Source organism: Lolium rigidum, unplaced genomic scaffold (assembly GCF_022539505.1).
Source record: "Lolium rigidum isolate FL_2022 unplaced genomic scaffold, APGP_CSIRO_Lrig_0.1 contig_41064_1, whole genome shotgun sequence".
Classification (NCBI taxonomy): Eukaryota; Viridiplantae; Streptophyta; class Magnoliopsida; order Poales; family Poaceae; genus Lolium; species Lolium rigidum.
The window spans coordinates 2,269-22,856 of NW_025900490.1; the positions used below are offsets into that span (position 1 = coordinate 2,269).

General features: G+C 42.8%; 2 protein-coding genes, 1 long non-coding RNA gene and 1 pseudogene across 8 annotated transcripts; 2 read left to right on the plus strand and 2 right to left on the minus strand.

Moving 5' to 3' along the window:
- Window positions 1–588: 588 nt before the first annotated feature.
- LOC124681370 (acid phosphatase 1-like) lies at window positions 589–3,602 on the plus strand. 3 transcript variants are annotated; one of them, XR_006995850.1, is made up of 5 exons: window positions 589–1,040; window positions 2,097–2,210; window positions 2,388–2,597; window positions 3,149–3,403; window positions 3,489–3,602. XR_006995850.1 is itself a non-coding variant. In XM_047216292.1 (4 exons), the coding sequence occupies exons 1-4, from the start codon at window positions 649–651 to the stop codon at window positions 3,324–3,326; spliced, it is 894 nt and encodes a 297-aa protein (XP_047072248.1). In that variant the 5' UTR covers window positions 591–648; the 3' UTR covers window positions 3,327–3,602. The 3 variants fall into 3 exon arrangements, 2 of the variants coding, with proteins under 2 accessions (XP_047072248.1, XP_047072249.1); XM_047216292.1 differs by having other exon boundaries at window positions 591–1,040; window positions 3,149–3,602; XM_047216293.1 differs by lacking the exon at window positions 2,097–2,210 and having other exon boundaries at window positions 634–1,040; window positions 3,149–3,602.
- A 399-nt stretch (window positions 3,603–4,001) lies between these two features.
- On the minus strand, window positions 4,002–5,220 carry LOC124681371 (protein OXIDATIVE STRESS 3 LIKE 2-like). Its single transcript, XM_047216294.1, has 2 exons — window positions 4,815–5,220; window positions 4,002–4,548 (listed from the first exon to the last, which is right to left on the minus strand). Exons 1-2 carry the CDS (start codon window positions 5,063–5,065, stop codon window positions 4,236–4,238), a joined length of 564 nt encoding a protein of 187 aa, XP_047072250.1. The 5' UTR covers window positions 5,066–5,220; the 3' UTR covers window positions 4,002–4,235.
- A 1,717-nt stretch (window positions 5,221–6,937) lies between these two features.
- On the minus strand, window positions 6,938–20,025 carry LOC124681367 (annotated as a pseudogene).
- On the plus strand, window positions 10,933–15,092 carry LOC124681368. 4 transcript variants are annotated; one of them, XR_006995848.1, is made up of 4 exons: window positions 10,933–10,956; window positions 11,041–13,639; window positions 13,915–14,099; window positions 14,180–15,092. It is a non-coding gene; the product is annotated as an uncharacterized LOC124681368 (long non-coding RNA). The 4 variants fall into 4 exon arrangements; XR_006995849.1 differs by having other exon boundaries at window positions 11,041–12,674; window positions 13,428–13,639; window positions 13,915–15,092; XR_006995847.1 differs by having other exon boundaries at window positions 11,041–11,200; window positions 12,563–13,639; window positions 13,915–15,092.
- Window positions 20,026–20,588: the final 563 nt, after the last annotated feature.

A 20,588-nucleotide genomic window follows, 5' to 3' on the forward strand; every position in this document is an offset into this window, starting at 1 on the left:
AGGTGATGAACGTTGCACAACATGATCATTGAGAGTGAGCGTCTGGTATCAGCGGATGTTGACCGTCTATTTGATTTTTAGGGACCTTTGCTAAGGTTGAGCATGTCCCGGTCCAGGTTGCTGCTTTCCTCCATATGCATCAAGTAATTCGAGATGCATGTGTACATATTTAACTACACAATGATCTAGTTGAGTATTCGTGGGTGTAGAGAGGAAACACTGCATTATTCACTAACAATTTAATTAAAAAGGGGAGGCATGTGGATCAGTCATTACCGACGCAAAGTCCAAACACCGGGAGGATAGGTTTTCCGACAAGACAAAAAATCCACTACCAAATGTGCAAGGTGCGAAGAGTTCACTCGCAAAAATAAAAGAAGTACCAAGCGTCACGTTAGCTGCCTCACTGACAAGGCTGCCCAGTAGTCCGTGGCCCAACCTGTCAGTCACAATCGTCGTCACAGGGAGAAGTAGCAGGTCCCACGGGATCGTGTGGCACAATGCCCCACGGCCAATAACATCGAAAGATTCCCGTCCACCCTCCCTCTACGGCAATCGCCAAATCCAGCCAGTCAGCCATCCATCGCCGGCGGCGAGGCCCGAGCCCCGGCGTAGCCCTGCAGCCCTAGCCGCCCACCGCCTCCCGCAATGCGCCTCCTCCTGGTCCTCGTCCTCGCCGCGGCGGTCGTCGTCAACGCCGCCGCCGAGTCCGTCCTCCGCTCCGTCACGGACGTCCCCGCCGCCGCGTCCTCGGGCGCCGCGGACGCCGACGCGCTCTTCTGCGACAGCTGGATGCTGTCGGTGGAGACGGGCAACGCGGGGCCGTGGCGCCAGGTGCCGGCGCGCTGCGGGGCCTCCGTCCGCGCCTACATGGACGGCGAGCGCTACGCGTCCGACTCCGCCGTCGCCGCCGCCGAATCCCTCGCCTTCGCCTCGCAGGCGTTCGCGTCGGGCGAGGGGGGCGCCAAGCCGGCCTGGGTGTTCGACGTCGACGAGACGCTGCTCTCCAACGCGCCCTACTACGCCGAAAGCGGATGGGGGTAATTCGCCCCGACCCACCTCTGGCTTTTTTTTTTCTCGTTACTACATTGATTCTGCGTGCGCAAATCAATCAGTCACTATTATTTCTTCCTGCGTTTAAGATTGCAAATCCATTGAGCTTTTTTTCAAACGAATTCCATGAGAGTTGTTGTGGTAAGGAGCGATTTTTGTATTTTTGTCACTAATTGAAAGGTTCTGTTGCGAAGTAACAACAAATTGTATATGCAAATTTTGCCACATGAAAGTGTCTTCATTTAGCAGTTCTACATCACTACATCATGCATCCTCATTATAAGTAGATGCAAATTTTTGTGGACTAATAATACAGTAGATAGTATTATTGCATAGTTGTCCAGGCAATATACTAAGTGCCAACACAAAGTCATACAGTTTTCTGTAATGGATTTATTTTTAGTCCCACACCGAGGAACAAGACGTGGGACTACCTTTCGCTAAGGACATTGTTCATAAAAGTCATCTCCTCATGATAAAATTGTTTGGGTTTGTAAATTAACTTCTATGGCTGGCTTTATTCCAAGTTACATTTATTAAAATCTGTAAGAAATAGGTTTTAGATCTTTCCTCTCAATTATGTGCTTGCCTTTTAAAGTTTACCAGTAAGTAAGTTTTTCTTAATCCTGACGAAACAGCACCTGACTGGTGGGCTATTCTTTAGCAGTGCTTATAATTTTCACTTATTAAACGACAGCATAGTCATATTCCTGTTTGCAGTTTTTTTTTATCTAAAGGGCATCAACATCATTGCCCCAGCAGCCCAGCTACACGCTCATTGTAAAGACCAGAGTGTCAAAGTCTGGTTAGAATCATATTGTTCAAAAACAGAGCAAACAGGTTTGAAAAAACTACTACGTACCGATTTCAGCCAACAAAATTATCAGCAGCTAAAAGACTATTACATTGAGATTTTGCTCAGCAACTCGGCTTGACTTTCAATTTCTCCAAGCAGTGTATGTTGCGGATAGCAAACATGCATCACCCCACCCCTTTCCTTTTGAAGCAATGATCTCCACATTCATTCTCGTTTTCTTCTTCAGAGCCACCCAAACATCAGTGGAGTCTCATCTTTCTGCTCAAACTTCCCAATACGTTGATCCGTCACCGGCAATTCGGAGTCACGGTGAAGCAATCTCCAGTTTCTTAGCACCTGGGTTAGTTTGAATTGTAGAGCCTGCAGTAAGCTCAAAGGAGTATTACTGATACATGTATCATTTCTCATTCTAATTTTCCAAAAGGGAAGATGTAATAATATTAAGGATATTCCACTTTGTTGTTCTACTGAAAATGATTCCTGCTTTATTATTTTCACACTTCCACTGATTTTGCAGAGTGGTGGAATTCAATGAAACCTCATTTGATGCATGGGTTGACGTAGCGAAGGCACCGGCATTACCATCTAGCTTGAAACTGTACAATGAACTTCAAGGACTTGGTTTCCATATTATCCTCTTGACTGGCCGAAGTGAATCACAGCGTAATGCTACAGAAGAAAATCTCTTGTTTGCTGGCTACCATTCATGGGAAAAACTCATACTGAGGTATTTGCTACAATTCTTGCATCAAACGAGCCAGCTGCTTATTGTATATTTATATACATCAGAAACCGTCTTGGATATTTGGATCATAATTGTTTCTAGAAGTCCCTAGTTTCCAAATGATATCCTAGGACATGGTAGTTGAAGTATGTTAGGACCTTAAGGAGGTTTCTTGAAAAGAACTTATGTCAACATGAATTATCCTTGGAAAGCTCTCGGTGAAATGCTTCACAGTTTAACTTACAATTTAACAATCTTTCTCAGACTTTGAGGAGTCATAAGTTTTTTTATCAGTGTGGACCATCTAGTTTTATCCAACTGATTCCCCCTTCTTACTTTTTCGTTTTGATCTCATTAGACACACAGAAGGAATTGAAAAAATTGGGTTTTCCAGTCAACTCTGATTCCCCTCTGTAGTTATGTTACTGCAACCTTTTCACGTGACATCTACAAATTAACACAAATTCTTTATTATTAGAAACACTTCAAGACATGTCTCTATGTAAATCACCGAGTCAGTTCTTTTTTTAATCGGTAGTATGCTCATGTTGCAGGCAACCCTCTGATATTGGCAAGACCGCTGTGCAGTACAAATCGGAGAGACGAGCTGTGATGGAAGTGGAAGGATTCAAGATACTTGGTAACTCTGGGGATCAGTGGAGTGATTTGATAGGACTGCCAGTGTCAACCAGATCCTTCAAACTTCCAAATCCGATGTACTATATCAGTTGATTTTATCCACGACACTGGAGAATATAGCCACGCTTGTCGTACAATATTCCTACCATTTATATGGCCCCAGTCTCCAAACCTCTTTAATTTGGGGGTCTTAATTTTCATTACCAATGGGCAATGGTGGAGTTATGTTCAATCATGTAGGTAGCTGGGTTGAGTACCAGTAAATTTGCCAATTTATGGGAATCGATCTTTTGCTCAAAAGTGTGTAATTTCCTGTGTATTATATGAAGATGCAAATTTTAAGATGTCCCGCACATTGCACTATCCATACCTACCTGGTTTCGAACAGATGAGGTGTTGATTAAACATCATATTTCAGTTCATTGTACATATCGTATATATGTTGTGTCATAATCATTGCTAACTCACCAAATGTCTAAAACTGTATTGTGCTGGCCTACATATTGCCCACTGTTGATCATTATTATATATCTGTGGTGTTAGCTCAACGACCTTAATATCTCCAGACCAAGAATACAGTAACGAAGATTGGGTTGGGATGACAATATAAGAAAACTTTGCTCCTGAAAACTTCATTCGCAGAAAGCCCTTCGATGGAACCTGGGAAATTTCTATTTGAGTTCACAATATACGTTGAGTTATTTGGAACCATTACAAACTGACCACCAAATGTCTGAAACTGCATTGTGCTGGATTACATATTAATCATTGTTATTTATTACTTATACTATATTTATGTTGTTAGTACAACCTTTGCAGGTTGTCCAGAGCATAACCCGGTCAAGCATAATAACATAATAAAGATTGGGCACAGATGAAAATATAAGCAAAACTTTGCATCTGAAAATTTCATTTGCAGAAAGCTGTTCTGACAAACGAAGACATGGAACCTAGGAGAATTCTAGCTGCGTGCGAGCATCTCATTTTGCAAAACCTTGTGATTTAGCTAGCGTATGTACTACTGCACAGTTCTTTCTTTCTCTGGTACGCAGGTGGGTTTACCGCTTCTGTGCAAGAGGTCCCTGCTCCTTGCCCTTGACAGCAACTAATCCGATCCGATGAAACCCTCGGGGACGTCTTCTTCGCTATCATCTTGCTGCAAGGCCCTCGAATGTCATGTAGAATCAACGAACGTCTTGCCTTATTTCTGCTGAAGTGACAGGTGGTCTTCTTTGCGAGATCTTGTAAGCATTTGACATCAGAAAGCGATCTGAAAGACTGGGACTTCCCTTTGTAGTACTTGGACAGTCCTGTCCTGTAGTAAGTGAATTGTTTGTTTGTCAGAGATCATGCATGTGCGCAAAATGCAGTTGTTTTCGCATATTCTGCCGGTTTTATTCGTAGAGATGAACTGAAGGTTCAGTTAGCATGCTGAAAATTATTCAGGTAAAATTCTTAGCTTGCAGTTAGCTGATTTGCCAATTTCCTTCAAGTAATATAAATTCGGAAAGCCAAGCTACAGTAATTGCATGAATGCTGCCAACAAAAAATATTAATGTATTGTACTTGAGATCCACGTACCTAACAGGAAGGTGCGCCAGCAGCGGCGACAGTTCATAGAGCGGCCCGCCGCCATCCCCATCCAGCTTCATCGTGTCCTCTGTCGACGCCGACGAAGACCACGTACAGTCACCCGCCGCCGGAGAGGACTGCGCGTCGTCGTCGGTCAGGCTCGACATGGTCGACGAGCCTTCCCCGCCGCTACCGAAGACATCTTCTTCTCCTTGAGATCCTCCTCCATGGAGCTCGCCCATGACGCCTAGCCTGTACATAAATTAGCAGGCAGCAAGCAACGAACTGCAATAGGCCATCGCCACAGGCAAAAGCTAACGTGTTGGTCTATATATGGGAGGAGATCGCGGGGAGCCAGGAGGTGATGGGCTGGATGGATAACTGTAATGCGAAATGAAAAGGCGAACTGACAGAGAGAGGATTGTGGGATATGCATGCATGGACTAGGAATAAATGGATTGATTAAGGCGGGACTACGAGGGTCGGGAGAAATCCCTGTCAGTTTCGCCGACACCGACGCGGTGACGTCCGCGGGCGCCACCCTTCCTTCTTGAAGGGCGTTGGGTGAAGCCCTGGTTCCCTATCCCTGCGCGTACCGGGGGAAACCCTAGGATCACTCCGGGCAGCAGCGTCGTCATCGTCGCATCCCTTCTTGAAGGTGTTGCTTGGTACGCGGGGCTTCCAGGTGCTAGGAATGTGGTGGATATTCTCCGGCGGGCGCAACGGTTGCGAGGCATCTCCGTTTTCGTAAATTCGACCTCTTTCGGCATTAGTTTCTCTTGTCTTTCTTTTGTGTTTTCTTTTGGGCGTGCTTGTGCTGTTTGCCCCAGCCATGGATCCTGTTGTATCGGTCGTGTGCTATATTAATATAGCGGGGCGAAAGTCTATTTCGAGGAATAAATGTTTCCGTGGGCGGAACGTCACGATCCTGAATCGCCCCTGGATTGACTGGATATAGAACAAAGAGAAGGTGAAAAGGAAAGGCACCGTTGTCATGATCCGGAGCCACTGTCAGCACCTATCGCCTCTCTTTTTTTTTCTTTCAAAATACACAGTACACACGAGTAGGCACCCACAATTCCACAAATATCGTACATACACTACTCTCTATAAACGCCCGCATCTGCGAGAGACTGACTGTGAAAGACTAATCCAACAAGCCACATTGTCTCGCTATCGACAAAAACATCGTCTCACGCTGAAAGAATATTCTGCATATCGCCTCTAAAAGGGTATGAGAGGATTAAATGAAAGCAATTGAATGGTAATTACCGGTGAGAATAAACATTGCATTTGAAGGCGGCATGCGTACATGTGAAAATAATTCAGTCTTTTGCATGCGTGCGTTTCAACTATGGGTGTGCTCTGTGGTGCAGGAATATGGGATCTTAGTACGGTTAGCTGCAAGTGTTTTTGTACAGGACGTTTGCTCACTGACAACATGTTGGAGGTTTACGAGTGTGTCCATGCTTTCAAGGGAAGAAAACAAAGAAGGAATGGTTATTGTGCTGCTACATTAGACATGTGTAAAACATATGACAGGGTCAAGTGGGGTCTTCTCAGGGATATGATGGATAGATTAGGGTTCACGTCTCAATGGGTGCATCTTATCATGACTTGTGTTTCTACGGTGAATTATAGAGTTTTGGTTATGAAACTGAAAGGTTTACACCTACAAGCGGTTTACGGAAAGGTGATCCACTTTCGTCGTATCTTAATTTTTGGCTTTGTGCCGAAAGAGCTCTCAGGTTTGTTGACACATGAGGAAGAAGCTCATACCTTACAAGGAGTCAGGGTGTGCCGAGGGCACCATAGGTGTCTCACCTACTTTTCATCGAAAATTATCTGATCTTGATGAAGGCTGATATGAAAAATGCGCCCATTCTTCGAGAAGTGCTAGATACTGCATGTGCTTGTTGTCAAAAACTAGTGAGCGACCCAAAGTCAAGCATTTTTCAGCCCCAATACGTTGGCAGAAGATGAAGAGGCGGTGTGTACAACGCTGAATATAAATTCAGAGTCTTTAACAGAGAAGTATTTGGGTCTACCTTTTCATGTTGGGATTGAGAGATCGAACTATTTCCAACATGTTGTGGATCGGGTATGTCACATATAAAGATTAGGCACAGATAAAAATATAAGTAAGCAAAACTTTGCTCTGAAAATTTCATTTGCAGAAAGCTCTTCTGACAAACGAAGACATGGAACCTGGGAGAATTCTAGTTGTGTGCGGTAAATCTTATCTCATTTTGCAAAACCTTGTGCATTTAGCTAGCGTATGTACTGCTGCACAGTTCTTTCTTGCTATGGTACGCAGGTGGGTTTACCCCTTCTGTGCAAGAGGTCCCTGCTCCTTGCCCTTGACAGCAGCTGATCCGATGAACCCCTCTGGGTTGTCTTCTTTGCTATCATATTGCTGCAAGGCCCTCGAACGTCATGTAGAATCAACGAACGTCTTGCCTTATTTCTGCTGAAGTGAGAGGTGGTCTTCTTTGCGAGATCTTGTAAGCATTTGACATCAGAAAACGATCTGAAAGACTGGGACTTCCCTTTGTAGTACTTAGACAGCCCTGTCCTGTGGTAAATGAATTTTTTGTTTGTCAGAGATCATGCCTGAAAAAATGTAGTTGTCTTCGCATATTCTGCCGGTTTTATTCGTAGAGATGAACTGAAGGTTTAGTTAGCATGCTGAAAATTATGCAGGTATAATTCATGCAGAGACTGAACATATCAAGCCTTCTGAAATCGATTCACAATTGGGGCACTTGATGTTGGTAGATAAATATATTTATCGCCTTCTAAATTAAGTTGCAAAAGAAAAAAAAAGTTGATCCTTCTTTTTTTTTTTGCGAAACACAGTACAATCAAAGACGCTCATACAAACGCGCACACACTCACCCCTATGAACGCACACACGCACACCCTACCCCTATGAGCACCTCCAAGAGACTGCGTTGAAGAATTGATCCGACGGGTCTTGAGATTGACGAAGTCACCACAGGCGCCTGCCGTCGACGGGAACGTCGCCTCCCACTGAAGAATATTCCGCCTTTATGAGACACCAAAGTGTCAAATCTGGGATTTGAACTCTGGTGGGCTGGGGGTGCCACTGCCCTCCTCACCATCCAACCACAGGTTGGTTCTCAAAAAAAAAAAAAAAAAAATGTTGATCCTTCGCCGATCTTTCTTTTCACCTTCAGTACTACTCCCTCCATTTCCCATTTGATCGACGCGATCGAGCTGATCTCTGTGCATCGAGCCCTATACTTACCAATTCTGCTCGCATTGATTAAATCGGAACCGAGAGAGTAATTCTCAACGCGTTTAGACAAAGCTGTTGGGTTGCTCTGTTAGCTTTAACAGATAAAGGAAAAAGAGAAAGTCAGAACATAACGTTAAGATAAAAGTGGGTCCCATAGGACCAACGTCCAGGACTTTTTCACGTATGACTTTTTCATATACGCACCCTGATCGGGGGTGACAAAACAAACTCGATGACTTGGTCCCCTGTCACACTGTGCCAAATATAAGGGAAGGGGAGACTCTTAGTAAAGGGGTTGGATTAGTTCACAATCTGCTACAACTACTCCCCGATATTCCCTCACCCTACCGATCTAGGGAGGCCAGGAGTGACGGGAAGGCCATTGCCAGCGCTGGCCATCTCCAGCACCCCACCTGCCATTGCTATGGGCTTCAACCTGCCTGCATCAAGCAGGCACGAGAGTTCTTCATCTATCTGTAAGTACATCTCCTAATCGCTGTGCCAATTCGTTTCATTAGGTGCTCTAATGTATGATCAGAATATGTTGATGCTCCCCTAATGATGTATTAATTCTAACAATGGTATCAGAGCAGGATCTGATCATCTTAGAGTCCTAATTTTGATTAGGAGTTCATGTTTTGGCCTCATATTAGCCTAATTATGCTCACAGATAATGGTAAAAGGTCAATTTTAGTCAACCAATCATATTTAATCATGCAAATGATATTTCGGTTGATTTTTTTTTTGTTCTGATGTTAGTCATGTTTAAGCAATTAGAAGGAGGTGAATTTGTATACAGAAAGTAAAGGAAAATCCCCAAATGTTACCTAATCCCAAATCGAGCAAACTAACAATGCTTAGGATTCAGGAAATTACCGCTGTTGCGGGGCTACTCATGGATGACGGTGCCAAAGGCCTTTGTGCCAAGCACGCCGCCATCGGTTTTTCCCCAAGTCGCCGCAGCACTAACGGAAGTCGACGCTCACGGCCGCTGTGCCGCGTGCGCCCGCTTCACATCCTCAAGTCGTGCCAGCACAGAGCCACTTCTAGTGCGAGGGCGCTGGTGCCGCGTCGCCATTCCCCTCCCAACGTAGAGGATGCGCGGATGGATGCAGATGTCGGCGTCCTTGTGATGCTCGCCGTCTTCATCGCCAAATGGATGCGCCGGCTTGTCGCCGAGCTGCAGACCACCCACCCCATTGTTTGATGAAGAAAACGACACCAGTAGCGGTGTTCGACGAAGGAGCGCGCAAGACCTAGTCTCACCGCGCTGCTCCGGCGAACGCCGCCACCGTGTCGCCATGGTCGGGAGTGGTGCGATTGCCTCCGGCATCGCTGGTCTTGTCTCACGCGGGGAAATCGGCAGAGGAGGAGAAAACGGGATTAGGGTTAGGGATGGCTGGGGGTCGTCTGTTTTGTTTCCACCAGGGCGAATCCTGACCGTCATTTTGATCCGACGGTCCTGATCACTTTGGGAATGTATATGGGCCTCGTGTGCTTCTCGGGCCGACAAGGACGATTGGCAGCGGCCCAGGTTCAGTTAGCCCAGAGAGTTTTCTGGCTTGCTGAATGGCTCCTTTTTTGGGGGGTATATTTTCAGTGATTTTTACTGTTTTATGTTTCTGTTTTATACACAGAAGATAAATTGTCTAAAATATGATCACAAACATTTTATTTATTTTCTGAATAGAATGTCATGTTTATGTTTTGTTTTAATGATTGTGTCTCAATTTTGGTTGAATTTTGAAGTCATGGAGTAATGCTAATTCTATTAGCATAACTATGGTAATCTATCATAAGTTTTGAATATTATGTTACTTTTTTTTTGCAAGAAATTTATTCTAATATATAACTATACTATTTGGGAACAAACATCTTTTTTGTAAGAATTTTGAGGCCTTTCTTGAATTCATGTCGTGGTGACACGTGTATCTTTGTGTGTTTTGATTTGTGCTGGTTCTTTCGTGTGTACCATTTAGGTGTTGTATAGTATTTTCTAGGGAGGTAGGGAAGCATGCGCTGCTGACACGTGCACATTTGCATGTGTTTTCTTCGTGGAGCTTCGGTGGTGGGATGGCTTGGTGTTTTGCTGCTGTGTTCCTAGCTGCGACGAATAGGGACCGTGGTGGGTCATTCTGGGATAGGTGATCAATTTACTGCACTGTCTCCTGGTGTGTCGTTTCTTCCAACGTGGGTCCCAATAACACCGCTTTGACGATTTGCTCCTTTATCTCGGTATATAGAGACTCGACACACCTAAAAAACGAGAGATACTTCCAGAAACGCATATGCCCACACCGCCCCAGATTTTGCGCATCCCACCGCCCCGAGCTCCTCATCGCCTACGTCTCCATCGCCTCCCCCTCCCTGCGTCGGAGCTACTACTTTGCCCGATCCTCGAGATCCCTATGGTCACCGATCTCCCTTTCTTCCATTTCCGATTACAGATCATCGCCGGTGCCTACCGCCGCCGGCTTGGCTACGAACACCGCGGACGGTTCGTCGTCTCCGCCTGATTGCTTGGCCGTCTCACCGTGCTGCCCTCGCGATGCCCCGTGCTGGAGCGGCCGCCGCCTCCGTGTGTTTCATGGGCAAACTCTGCGCGCTGCCGTGCACCTCCAGCCGTTTTCTGCTGCAGCCCGCCCCGAGAGAAACCGGCGCAGGGCCATGGAGGCATCCACGACACGAGTTCTGCGGCCAGCGAGATTGAGGCTGGGCGGAGGCGGCCGGGGTCGGTGGGAGAAGCAGGAATTGGTGGCGGCGGCAGTGGTGGCGGTGGTGGTGCTGGAGTGCGTAGCAGGGAGCCCTAAGAAGGAGGAATGGGACGGCGGCAACGACGTGGTCCAGGAGGGGGACGTGGGGAGGCGGAAGGGCTGCGGCAACGACATGGTGTGCTCCTCTTTTATTTTGGCTGATTCAATTTTGGTTTGTTTTATTCCTGTAGAAATTAGAAAATGAAAATTCTTACTGCAGAATTTCATGGAGGGGCGGATGATAGGGTGATTCCAACAACACAGATCTGTGGGATCTTCAACCAGAATTATTCAGGAGAGCAGCATTGCCAATGATGAAGGAGATGCCACCGCCGTCAATTACGGTTCTCTTGCCCAACAGTCCAACACTGCCAATGCACGTATGATCTCCAACTGTGCATCAAGCACACATCCAATTTTGCCATCCTTTTATCTTAGCTTTTGTTCTGATTATGGGAGATCTCTGGTGGTTTAGCTTTCCTTTCATTCTCTGTTGACTTCTCTCATATCCAGAAGATGTGAGTATCCACATCACCATGGCTACATTCAAAGTTACTCAACAAAGCATTCACATGTGTGCGTGAATCCTTAAGGAGTTGATGCATAGGGTCTCCTTCAGAGCTAGAAGAATAAGTGTGATGGCCTAGAGACCTGGTTAGGGAGCTCCTTTTCTTTTTTTTTGCGCTTTTTTGCATGTGCACATAATCTGTTTTATTAATTAATTTGTGTGGTAGGATATTTTCTACTGTTTAACTTTCAAAAATGATATACAGTTGATATGAACTACCAAAGGCCAGAGTTTAATGTTTTCCAGAACTCTCTCTTTAAAAGCATAGGAAGCCCCTTGCCAAGAAAAAGTACAGTGCACATTTCATTCTTTTGTCAACTTTCATTGTTATACGTACCTTTGTTTTTGTTGACCTGCTGAGGACATTTATTGACCATGAACCAATGACAAAGATGTAGCCACCTTCTCTATTTCTTTTTGCTGATCTTGGCTATGAAACAAAACTTGCTCAAATATATAATGAGTTAAGGAAATTCAATTGTTGGCATTGATATTTGTACATCACTAGCATTGTTCAAGATTCCAGCTGTTTTTACTACTCTGGAAGAAGTGCTAAGCATGGAAAAAAACACTACCGGACACACTTTGGGTTGGGAAACCTGCAGGATATATTGATTTGGCTGATAAATGTTTATATGCTAATTATGAAGCCTGCAATGTTGATCCTTGCTAACTCTGATAGAAGCCCCCATGTCAAAGAGGTTGTGGAACTAGCATCCTGTTTGCAATATGACATGCTCACATGGTTTGCGAATTCACATGTTATTTGCACAATGACTTAGAAAGCCTGAACAACTGTTTTTTGCCTTTGGTTCCAAGGGTAGAAATGGGTTCAGCATGTATTTGTGGTCTTGTGGAGCACTTGCGTTGCGACGTGTAGTTTTGTACATACAACAGTTGTATGTGTTACCATGCTTTTATACATATCGTGTAAACACCCAATATGTAATGCACGCGGAAGAGAAAAATGATATAAACAACAAGAACCCAGACAGTGACACCGCGCGGCGTGTCGCGTGCTGAAGCTTCCTCGAGTTACCTTTTCTGTGAAAATTATTTCATCAGTGGCGGAGTATCTGTGTAAATAGTTTTTGAACCTCTAGGTACATTTATATATAATTATATGTAGTCATGTATAATGTCATCTCATGGCATCCATTCTTTGCTACGTCAGGTGATGCTATTATTTAAAATGATGCAACCAATACCGTCCATCAGTATGTTGCCAAAGTTAGTGGGTTCTCGGCCCATCAGCATTCTCCCACCATCAACATTATAATGGAAAGGTAAATCTTATTTGATAACATAAAAGATCAGTAATGCCATCTCTATCTCAGTTTCCTGCATGGACAGTTCGCTTAGTACATTGATGTACTTCAACATATTGTGTTGGCCATGCAGAGTGTGAAGAGTAATGTATCCTTGAATGCTACAGAACTTTGGCTTGGATAACAAATGAATGAGCCAATTGGTGAACTTTTTTACTCTCTAAATTGTTCACTGCAATGCCATATAGATATCAAATGGAAGGCTGCATTTGAGCATGTCAGTGGTTATGGCATGTTGGTTCTTTTGAGCAGGCTATGTATATCCCAGCGATTATCATATATTAAAATTATTTCCAAATAGAATACTTTGCAAATAAGTTAACCTCTTTAGTGGTTCTTATGTTAATATAGAGTTCAATAATTGTGAATTGCATTGTGTTTTTAAAGCGAAGTTGTGCACAGAACTTTGTATGCCAAAATAAAATCTTGCAGTTCGCAGACGGGTGAAGTTTGTAGGGTAACTTCCTGTTACCTGTCATAAACCATTGGTTATTATCTACAGCATTTAGGCCCGTTGATTTCTATTTATTTCAGCCCTTTGTGGCTATTATTCAAAATATCCATAATTTCAGCCCTTTGTGCCTAATTTTGTTTTTATTTCTTGGCTTTGCCTACCATTCATGCTCATATGCATTATTGTCCACAAAATTTATTTCCATGAGACCTTGATTGTCAGCCACCTGAGCTTTTGGTCACAACTGGTTTACATAGACTATAGAGGGGAGAGAGGGATGATAGCAAAGCTGAACCGGCAACTGGTAGGCTCTTGAGCGCCCCACCTGGGCGATGCGCGGTCATGTGAGCTAGCGAGGATACTCCCAGGCGGAGAAGGAGCACAAACATATCAGAAGGTGTCAATTTCAAGAGTGCAGATATCAGCTCGACCTTCTGAAAGAGTACTGCTTCTTAATCCTAAGAATGAGGTATAACTTACTATGTCTTAAAATAGTAATTTTGTTTGAGTTCCTGCACTTAGTCTGAACATAAAACATCTATGGTGTTTCAATGACATAGTATGTGCACCTTGCTGTGTTAGTTTCGTGACACTATATTTGACCAAGCGGTGGATTGTCAGTCACTTGAAATATAAGAGCAGTAGATGCCACCTGCTGTTTGTAAGAGCAGTAGATGCCACCTGCTGTTTGTTTTCTTTTTCGTTTGATTTATTAACTCTTGTGTGTTGTGTTGTTTCTTGCAGGCCAACCGCAGCTCTCAGTCCTTTCCAAAGGCAAAGCAGAGCTCGCTTCAGTTCTCGGCCTCCCTGTGTCAACCAAGAGGTCACCATTTTGTTCTTGGCATCCAAAGAACTCACCATTTCTACTCTGAAAAAGCCAGTGCCTTGCACTGACAGCCCCAGGACAAGGCAACAACAAGACCATTTAAGTAAATGCATTACCATCAATGTTCATCCGTTCTTCCTATGTTTTCTGAAAGATTATGTTGCGTTTTTTACTTACCTGCAGGTGTTGTTGCTGGACTGTATGTAGGCATGGAGTAGGAGTGGAAATAATCCACGGCCGCTATGACTGAGTAGTGATTCTCTGAAAATGGATTTTTCATGTTTCTTGCGGTTAGTTGAATCTTACGTGAAGGAAAACATATCTACTTGACTGCCTTCCCGCCATGCAAAACTATTATCTTCCCACTTTAAAAGATGATCCTTCGGTTACCTCTCAAAACATATGAGAAGATTTGGTAGAGTCACTGGCATCTCATAAATCTTGATGTTTTTTTTTTACTTTTGTCTCCACACCTTTTATCCTAAGATTATCTCAGTCCAATATTGAGCCAATATTGAGCTAGCATTTACGATTAGAGATCTTAGCGATCAAAACATTATTGCTTTTGTAATCAGTATTAGGCTTGCATGCTTTGAAGCATCCTTAAAAATAATTGACTCAGAAGTTATTGGTACTGCTTAGCGCTGCTGCTTATTACTATCTCTCTCTTTCTGGTGCTCCCGTACAGAAGTGCCTTCATTGGAGGCATCGTAAGGGGTACTCTGATCTTTTTGTGAACACAAGATCGCCAAGGACACCATCACCGGAGGCGCGATCACTACTGTCGTCGAGTTCCTTAACTACCTCACCTAGCTATGTAAACAGAGTCACCTAGCTATGTAAACAGAGTTAGTGGCTTGTGGCAGTGTATGGTCGGACAAATACATGGACAAGAAATTCTTGATGTGTTTGTGCTGGTGTTGTGTGCGTGTTCAGCAGTAAATTGAATTCCTTCTTTTTGGGGTTTGCATCTCCATGATCTGGTTAAGTGTTGAGGAGAAGCTTAGCTACATGTTGTGGCAGCTAGGTTGAACAAGTCATGTGTACACGGTATGATTGCACACGATATTGGGATGTCCATTACAGTGAATGTTACGTGCAATGCAATTTATTAGTCATCTAATAATGGAAAATTTGCTACATTATGCTAGCTTGGCAATAAACCATTTTTTGCTAGGGAGTGGTGTTTTCGTACATGGTAGCATATGCTCCCTTTATTTTGAAATACATGCTACACATATTTTGAAATTTTTTTAAAAAAATTAGTTGCTCTACTCACATGTAAACAAATAAACTTGAGTTTTTTTTGCTGAATCATACCAGACCTTTAAGTTAAGCTAACAATCAACCATACGGCCTTAGAATGGTATGTGCTATAAGTAGCTCAGTAGCAATGTAAATTAATACTACTAGCTGATCTACCGCTTATATGTAATAGAATGAAGTCATCCTCCTAATACAATCATTTTTAAATTTCACTCCTTATACATTGCAACATCATTATCCACTCACAGTAATACAATCACTTTTAAATTTCACTGCTTATTTCTACTGGATAACAAGTGGATAGGGAGTAAGCGGTAGCTCAGTACAAATAATTACCAGTTTTGCTAGGTAATATGTGGTATGTGAATGAAGTTATCCTCCTAATACAATCATTTTTAAATTTCTTTGCTTATACATCGCAACATCATAATTTACTCACGGGCGCGGCGTGCCGCCGCGCCTAATGTTGCTAGTGTCATTAATATGACATTCATTTCTTAATGATGTGCTAAATACTAATGATTGTATGATGATCTCATAATTATTGCATTTCTTAATGATGTGACCATGACTAATGGGTTGAGGCCACCTTAATGATCATGGCCGCATGGTTCGGTTTTCCGCACCGCACTATGCGACCTAATAATGTTGAGCCATTATGCTAAAGTATTGTTTCAGTGTGTTTTATGTCTTTGGACATGCAAAGGCTGAATGTGATGAAGGCTCATAACGATATTGATTTTTTGAAGAACGATGTTTTTGCTTCAAGAATTTGAATGTGTTAATCTTATAGTTGATATGATGGTCATGTAATGTCATTTATTTGACTATTGTAGTTTACCAACTATTTGGTGAACCTTGATGTAATTTAATGTCCAAATTATATTTGGAAATCTTGATGGGTAATATTAATGTTATTTTCTCTGTGAATTCATTGCAATGCTTACCCAGTAAAATGACATTTTTGTTGACATGAATGTCTAAAATGTCATTTAATAATAACTTTGGCACACATGATTAATGTTTTTGAGGTTGTGTTGCCATAGTTCTGATGACAGAATGAGTCGTGATGTGTTATGAATCCATTTGTCTAATAACACAATGGATTGTATTATGTTGATCCTTTATGTTAATGTTGGCTATTAATTTAGCAAAACATTTTATTAGTCATTATGTGATTTTAAGTTTCTCTAGTCGAAATGGAACCAACGAGAGGTTTTGAATAGAGATTTTAATTATGAGCGTATGATATATGGTATGTGATAGTATTCTGACCAACGTTGATTATTGTCATAACCCATTTCTTTATGAATGATAATGTTCTCTTCCGTTTTCAGCCCAACGGTGATACGGATTAGAACAACAAATGATCTTGTTTTGATTCGTCTCATCACAAGTTTTCTTAATGTTTATGTTTATAATGACGCTCATAAAGATGCTATCCATTTTAAGCAATGTACAATGGGTTCTTCTATGAGGATAATGACGAATAAAGCATTGTAAGACAACTTGCTTCTTTATATGAACATTTTGTTCTTTGGAACGCAATCATTTTATGCAAGTCTCACCATGTGGTGAGAATTTTTGTGTCCTCGGGGCATGTATCTTTTGTAATGATTATGTGTGCGATGACACAATTATGATGTAAGAAATGTGAGAAATGAGATCTCGTCGAAATTGTGGTAAGTTTACCACATTTCGAAGGGGGAAAGAGAATATCTCATTTAATACGGGTCATCACACTCATTTTTCTTACGCCAGAATGATATTGTATTAATTCTCTGAGTATGATGGAACCAACGAGAAGTCCTATTTGGAGAGTGAATGAATGAAAAATCACACTAATGTTTTGACTCCTTTTCATGTTAATGTGATATTACTCCCTTATGAACACTATGAAACACACATGAACCATAAAGTGGCAAGTTTGCCATTCTAATGTTGTTTATGGTGTAACATGTGGCTTATGGTTACATTACTGACCAACGTCGTTTATAATCATGTGCCACATTAATTTCATCAAGTTATTTTCCACCTTCTGCCCAACGGTGTTGTGGTTTAGAACGGAAATGAAGTATTATCAAGTTTTTGGAGCCATGTTCTCCATATAAAGTGATCAAGGAGAACTGGAGCTTATGAACATGAATCTTAAGGAGAATTTCCATGAGATCCTTGTTCATACGCATCAGTTATGTTGAGAGTTATGTAGTCCCTAATGCAACACTTGGTGTTGAACTCAACAATTTTCATGTGATAAATAATGTGTGTGAACATTTATCTTGGTGACATTTGCAATGTATGATGAAGATAATGAGCTTTAGTGTTGTATGGAACTTAATAGAGTTTCCTGAGTGAGTTAAATAATGGTTGGCCGTATATGGCTCCACAAAAATAAATGTGACTCTGAGGAAATCTTGAAATGATCAAACAAAGAATGTTACAATACTACCTCAAGACGAGGGGTGTAAGCTTTACTACTTTATGTAGATTGAATCTTATTGGTTATCCAAGGGTTTTTCAATCTTCTAATTATGATATGAAGGATCTTGGTAATGCCTCATACCTTGATGTATTGAGGCTCGCCAAGATATAAGTGTAGTCCAAAAGGAGTAAATGTTCTATTATGATGACATATGTTGATGGAGTACGAGAGAGAAAAAGTATGCACTAGTACTCTGTCTCACCTGCTACTAAAGTTAAGGGCGATAAAGGTGGACATTTAATTGTCCAAGGAACCATTTAAACTGATCAGATAATGTTGGTTCCTTATGCTTCAGTTTTCAGAAGCAACTTGTGTATTCAAGAATGAACACGCCCTACTTACGATCGGGATAATTGGCAAATACAGTAGGTTCACAAATGGACCATTGGAAAAGCCGTAAAAAAAAAGGTCTTGCGATACATGCAAGACAATAAAGTTACATGCTCATTAATGAGATGTCTCGTGACCTTGAATTTGTGGGTTATTCAGACATTGGTTTTGCGAGGTGTGTGGATATTAAGGTTTCCACGTCATGTCACATCCTCACCCTCGCATGTGGAGCTATATCGTGGAAAAGCTCCAAAATAACATTGATGCAATCAATAATGATGCAATTAACAATGTGGCATGTTAAGAGGCTATCAGGCAGGTTGTATGTCAAAATAGTTTCCCGAAATTAAAGTGGTGGACAACATTTTAACCACTTACTGCATTATGACACGCAGTCTTCTATGCGAGTAACAACAAGTCAAATGGTGATGCCAAGACCATTAACAATATGTTTCATGTTGTGAAAGATAGAATCCAGGATCAAATTATTGATGCTAAGCATGTAAATATTTTTATATATTTTGAGGATCCGTTGACAAAAGGCTTACCACCCAGTATTTTTTTTATGATCATGTTGCCGGCATGGGATTAATGGAAGCCAAATGATTCTGGAATAAAGGGACCACTAAAGGAGCCACTCCCAATAAGTAAAATGTGATCCATTTCGAGATAGGCTGGTATGCCATAAGTGTTGAGGTTCAACAGCATTTCATTAGCCGTTGTAACACCTCACTTTGGTTTATTATTCCTATGGAGAATGGGCGAATGAAGGTTAAAACTAACGATCAAGGGGGAGAATGTTGGGTTGCTCTGTTAGCTTTAACAGATAAAGGAAAAAGAGAAAGTCAGAACATAACGTTAAGATAAAAGTGGGTCCCATAGGACCAACGTCCAGGACTTTTTCACGTATGACTTTTTCATATACGCACCCTGATCGGGGGTGACAAAACAAACTCGATGACTTGGTCCGCTGTCACACTGTGCCAAATATAAGGGAAGGGGAGACTCTTAGTAAAGGGGTTGGATTAGTTCACAATCTGCTACAACTACTCCCCGATATTCCCTCACCCTACCGATCTAGGGAGGCCAGGAGTGACGGGAAGGCCATTGCCAGCGCTGGCCATCTCCAGCACCCCACCTGCCATTGCTATGGGCTTCAACCTGCCTGCATCGAGCAGACACGAGAGTTCTTCATCTATCTGTAAGTACATCTCCTAATCGCTGTGCCAATTCGTTTCATTAGGTGCTCTAATGTATGATCAGAATATGTTGATGCTCCCCTAATGATGTATTAATTCTAACAAAAGCATGCCTTCGTTCCAAATAAAGCAAGTTGGATAGTGGAAAATATTTTATGACAAGCATAAATGCTACAAACAAAGATGTAGGGTACTTCCTTCGTTCCAAATTCTAGATTTTAGTGTCTAAATACATTCTATCTAGACAAAACTGAGTCAGTAACTAATTTAGGACAGAGAAAATACTTAAGATCCATGTACCTGACAGGAAGGTGTGCCAGCAGCGGCGACAGTTCATGGAGTGGCCCGCCGGCATCCCGATCCAGCTGCATCGTGTCCTCTATCGACGCAGACGAAGGCCACTTACAGTCACCCGCCGCCGGGGAGGACTGCGCGTCATCGTCGGTCAGGCTCGACATGGTCGACGAGAACAGTGATCCGGTCGACACACCGGAGTCGATGCTGCAGGCGGAAGCCGACGCAGGCACGCTAACGAAGACATCTTCTTCTCCTTTAGATCCTCGTCCATGGAGCTCGCCCATGACGCCTAGCCTACACATAAATTAGCAGGCAGCAAGCAAGAATATGCAATCGCCACAGGCAAATTAAAGGGTTTGGAATGTGTTGGTCTATGTCTATCTATATATGCAAGGATATCGGGGAGCCAGGAGGCGATGGGCTGGATGGATAACGGTTACGCGAAATGGAAAGGCGAACTGAAAGAGAGAGGATTGTGGGATATGCATGCATGGACTGGGAATAAATGTTTCCGTGGGCGGAACGTCACGATCCTGAATCGCACCTGGATCGACTGGATAGAACAAAGAGAAGGTGAAAAGGGAAGGACACCGTCGTCATGATCCGGAGCCACTGTCAGCACCTATCGTTTTTTTCTTTCAAAATACAGTACACACGAGTAGGCGCTCACAACATACACTACTCTGTAAACGTACGCATGTAAACGTATGCAGAACTTACCTTTATAAGCATCTCCGAGATACTGATCCAACGAGCCGCGTTGTCTCGCTATCGATGAAAACGTCGCCTCACACTGAAAGAATATTCTGGCTATCGCCTCTAAAAGGGTATGAGAGGATTAAATGAACGCGATTTAATGGGTAATTACCGGTGAGGATAAACATTGCATTTGAAGGCGGCATGCGTACATCTGGAAATAATTCAGTCTTTTGAATGCGTGTGTTTCGACCGTGGATGTGCTCAGCGGTGTAAGAGTATGGGGATCTCAACACGATTAGCTGCAAGTGCTTTTGTACCA

What these genes read in the sequence shown, in the direction of transcription:
- LOC124681371 (XM_047216294.1), bottom strand. Translation starts at nt 5,065, where the DNA reads ATGTACAGGCTAGGCGTCATGGGCGAGCTCCATGGAGGAGGATCTCAA. An exon ending in CTGGCGCACCTTCCTGTTAG is followed by an intron (nt 4,549 to 4,814) that starts GTACGTGGATCT and finishes CACTTACTACAG; the next exon opens with GACAGGACTGTCCAAGTACT.
- LOC124681370 (XM_047216292.1), top strand. Translation starts at nt 649, where the DNA reads ATGCGCCTCCTCCTGGTCCTCGTCCTCGCCGCGGCGGTCGTCGTCAAC. An exon ending in TACGCCGAAAGCGGATGGGG is followed by an intron (nt 1,041 to 2,096) that starts GTAATTCGCCCC and finishes TTTCTTCTTCAG; the next exon opens with AGCCACCCAAACATCAGTGG. An exon ending in TGGGAAAAACTCATACTGAG is followed by an intron (nt 2,598 to 3,148) that starts GTATTTGCTACA and finishes CTCATGTTGCAG; the next exon opens with GCAACCCTCTGATATTGGCA.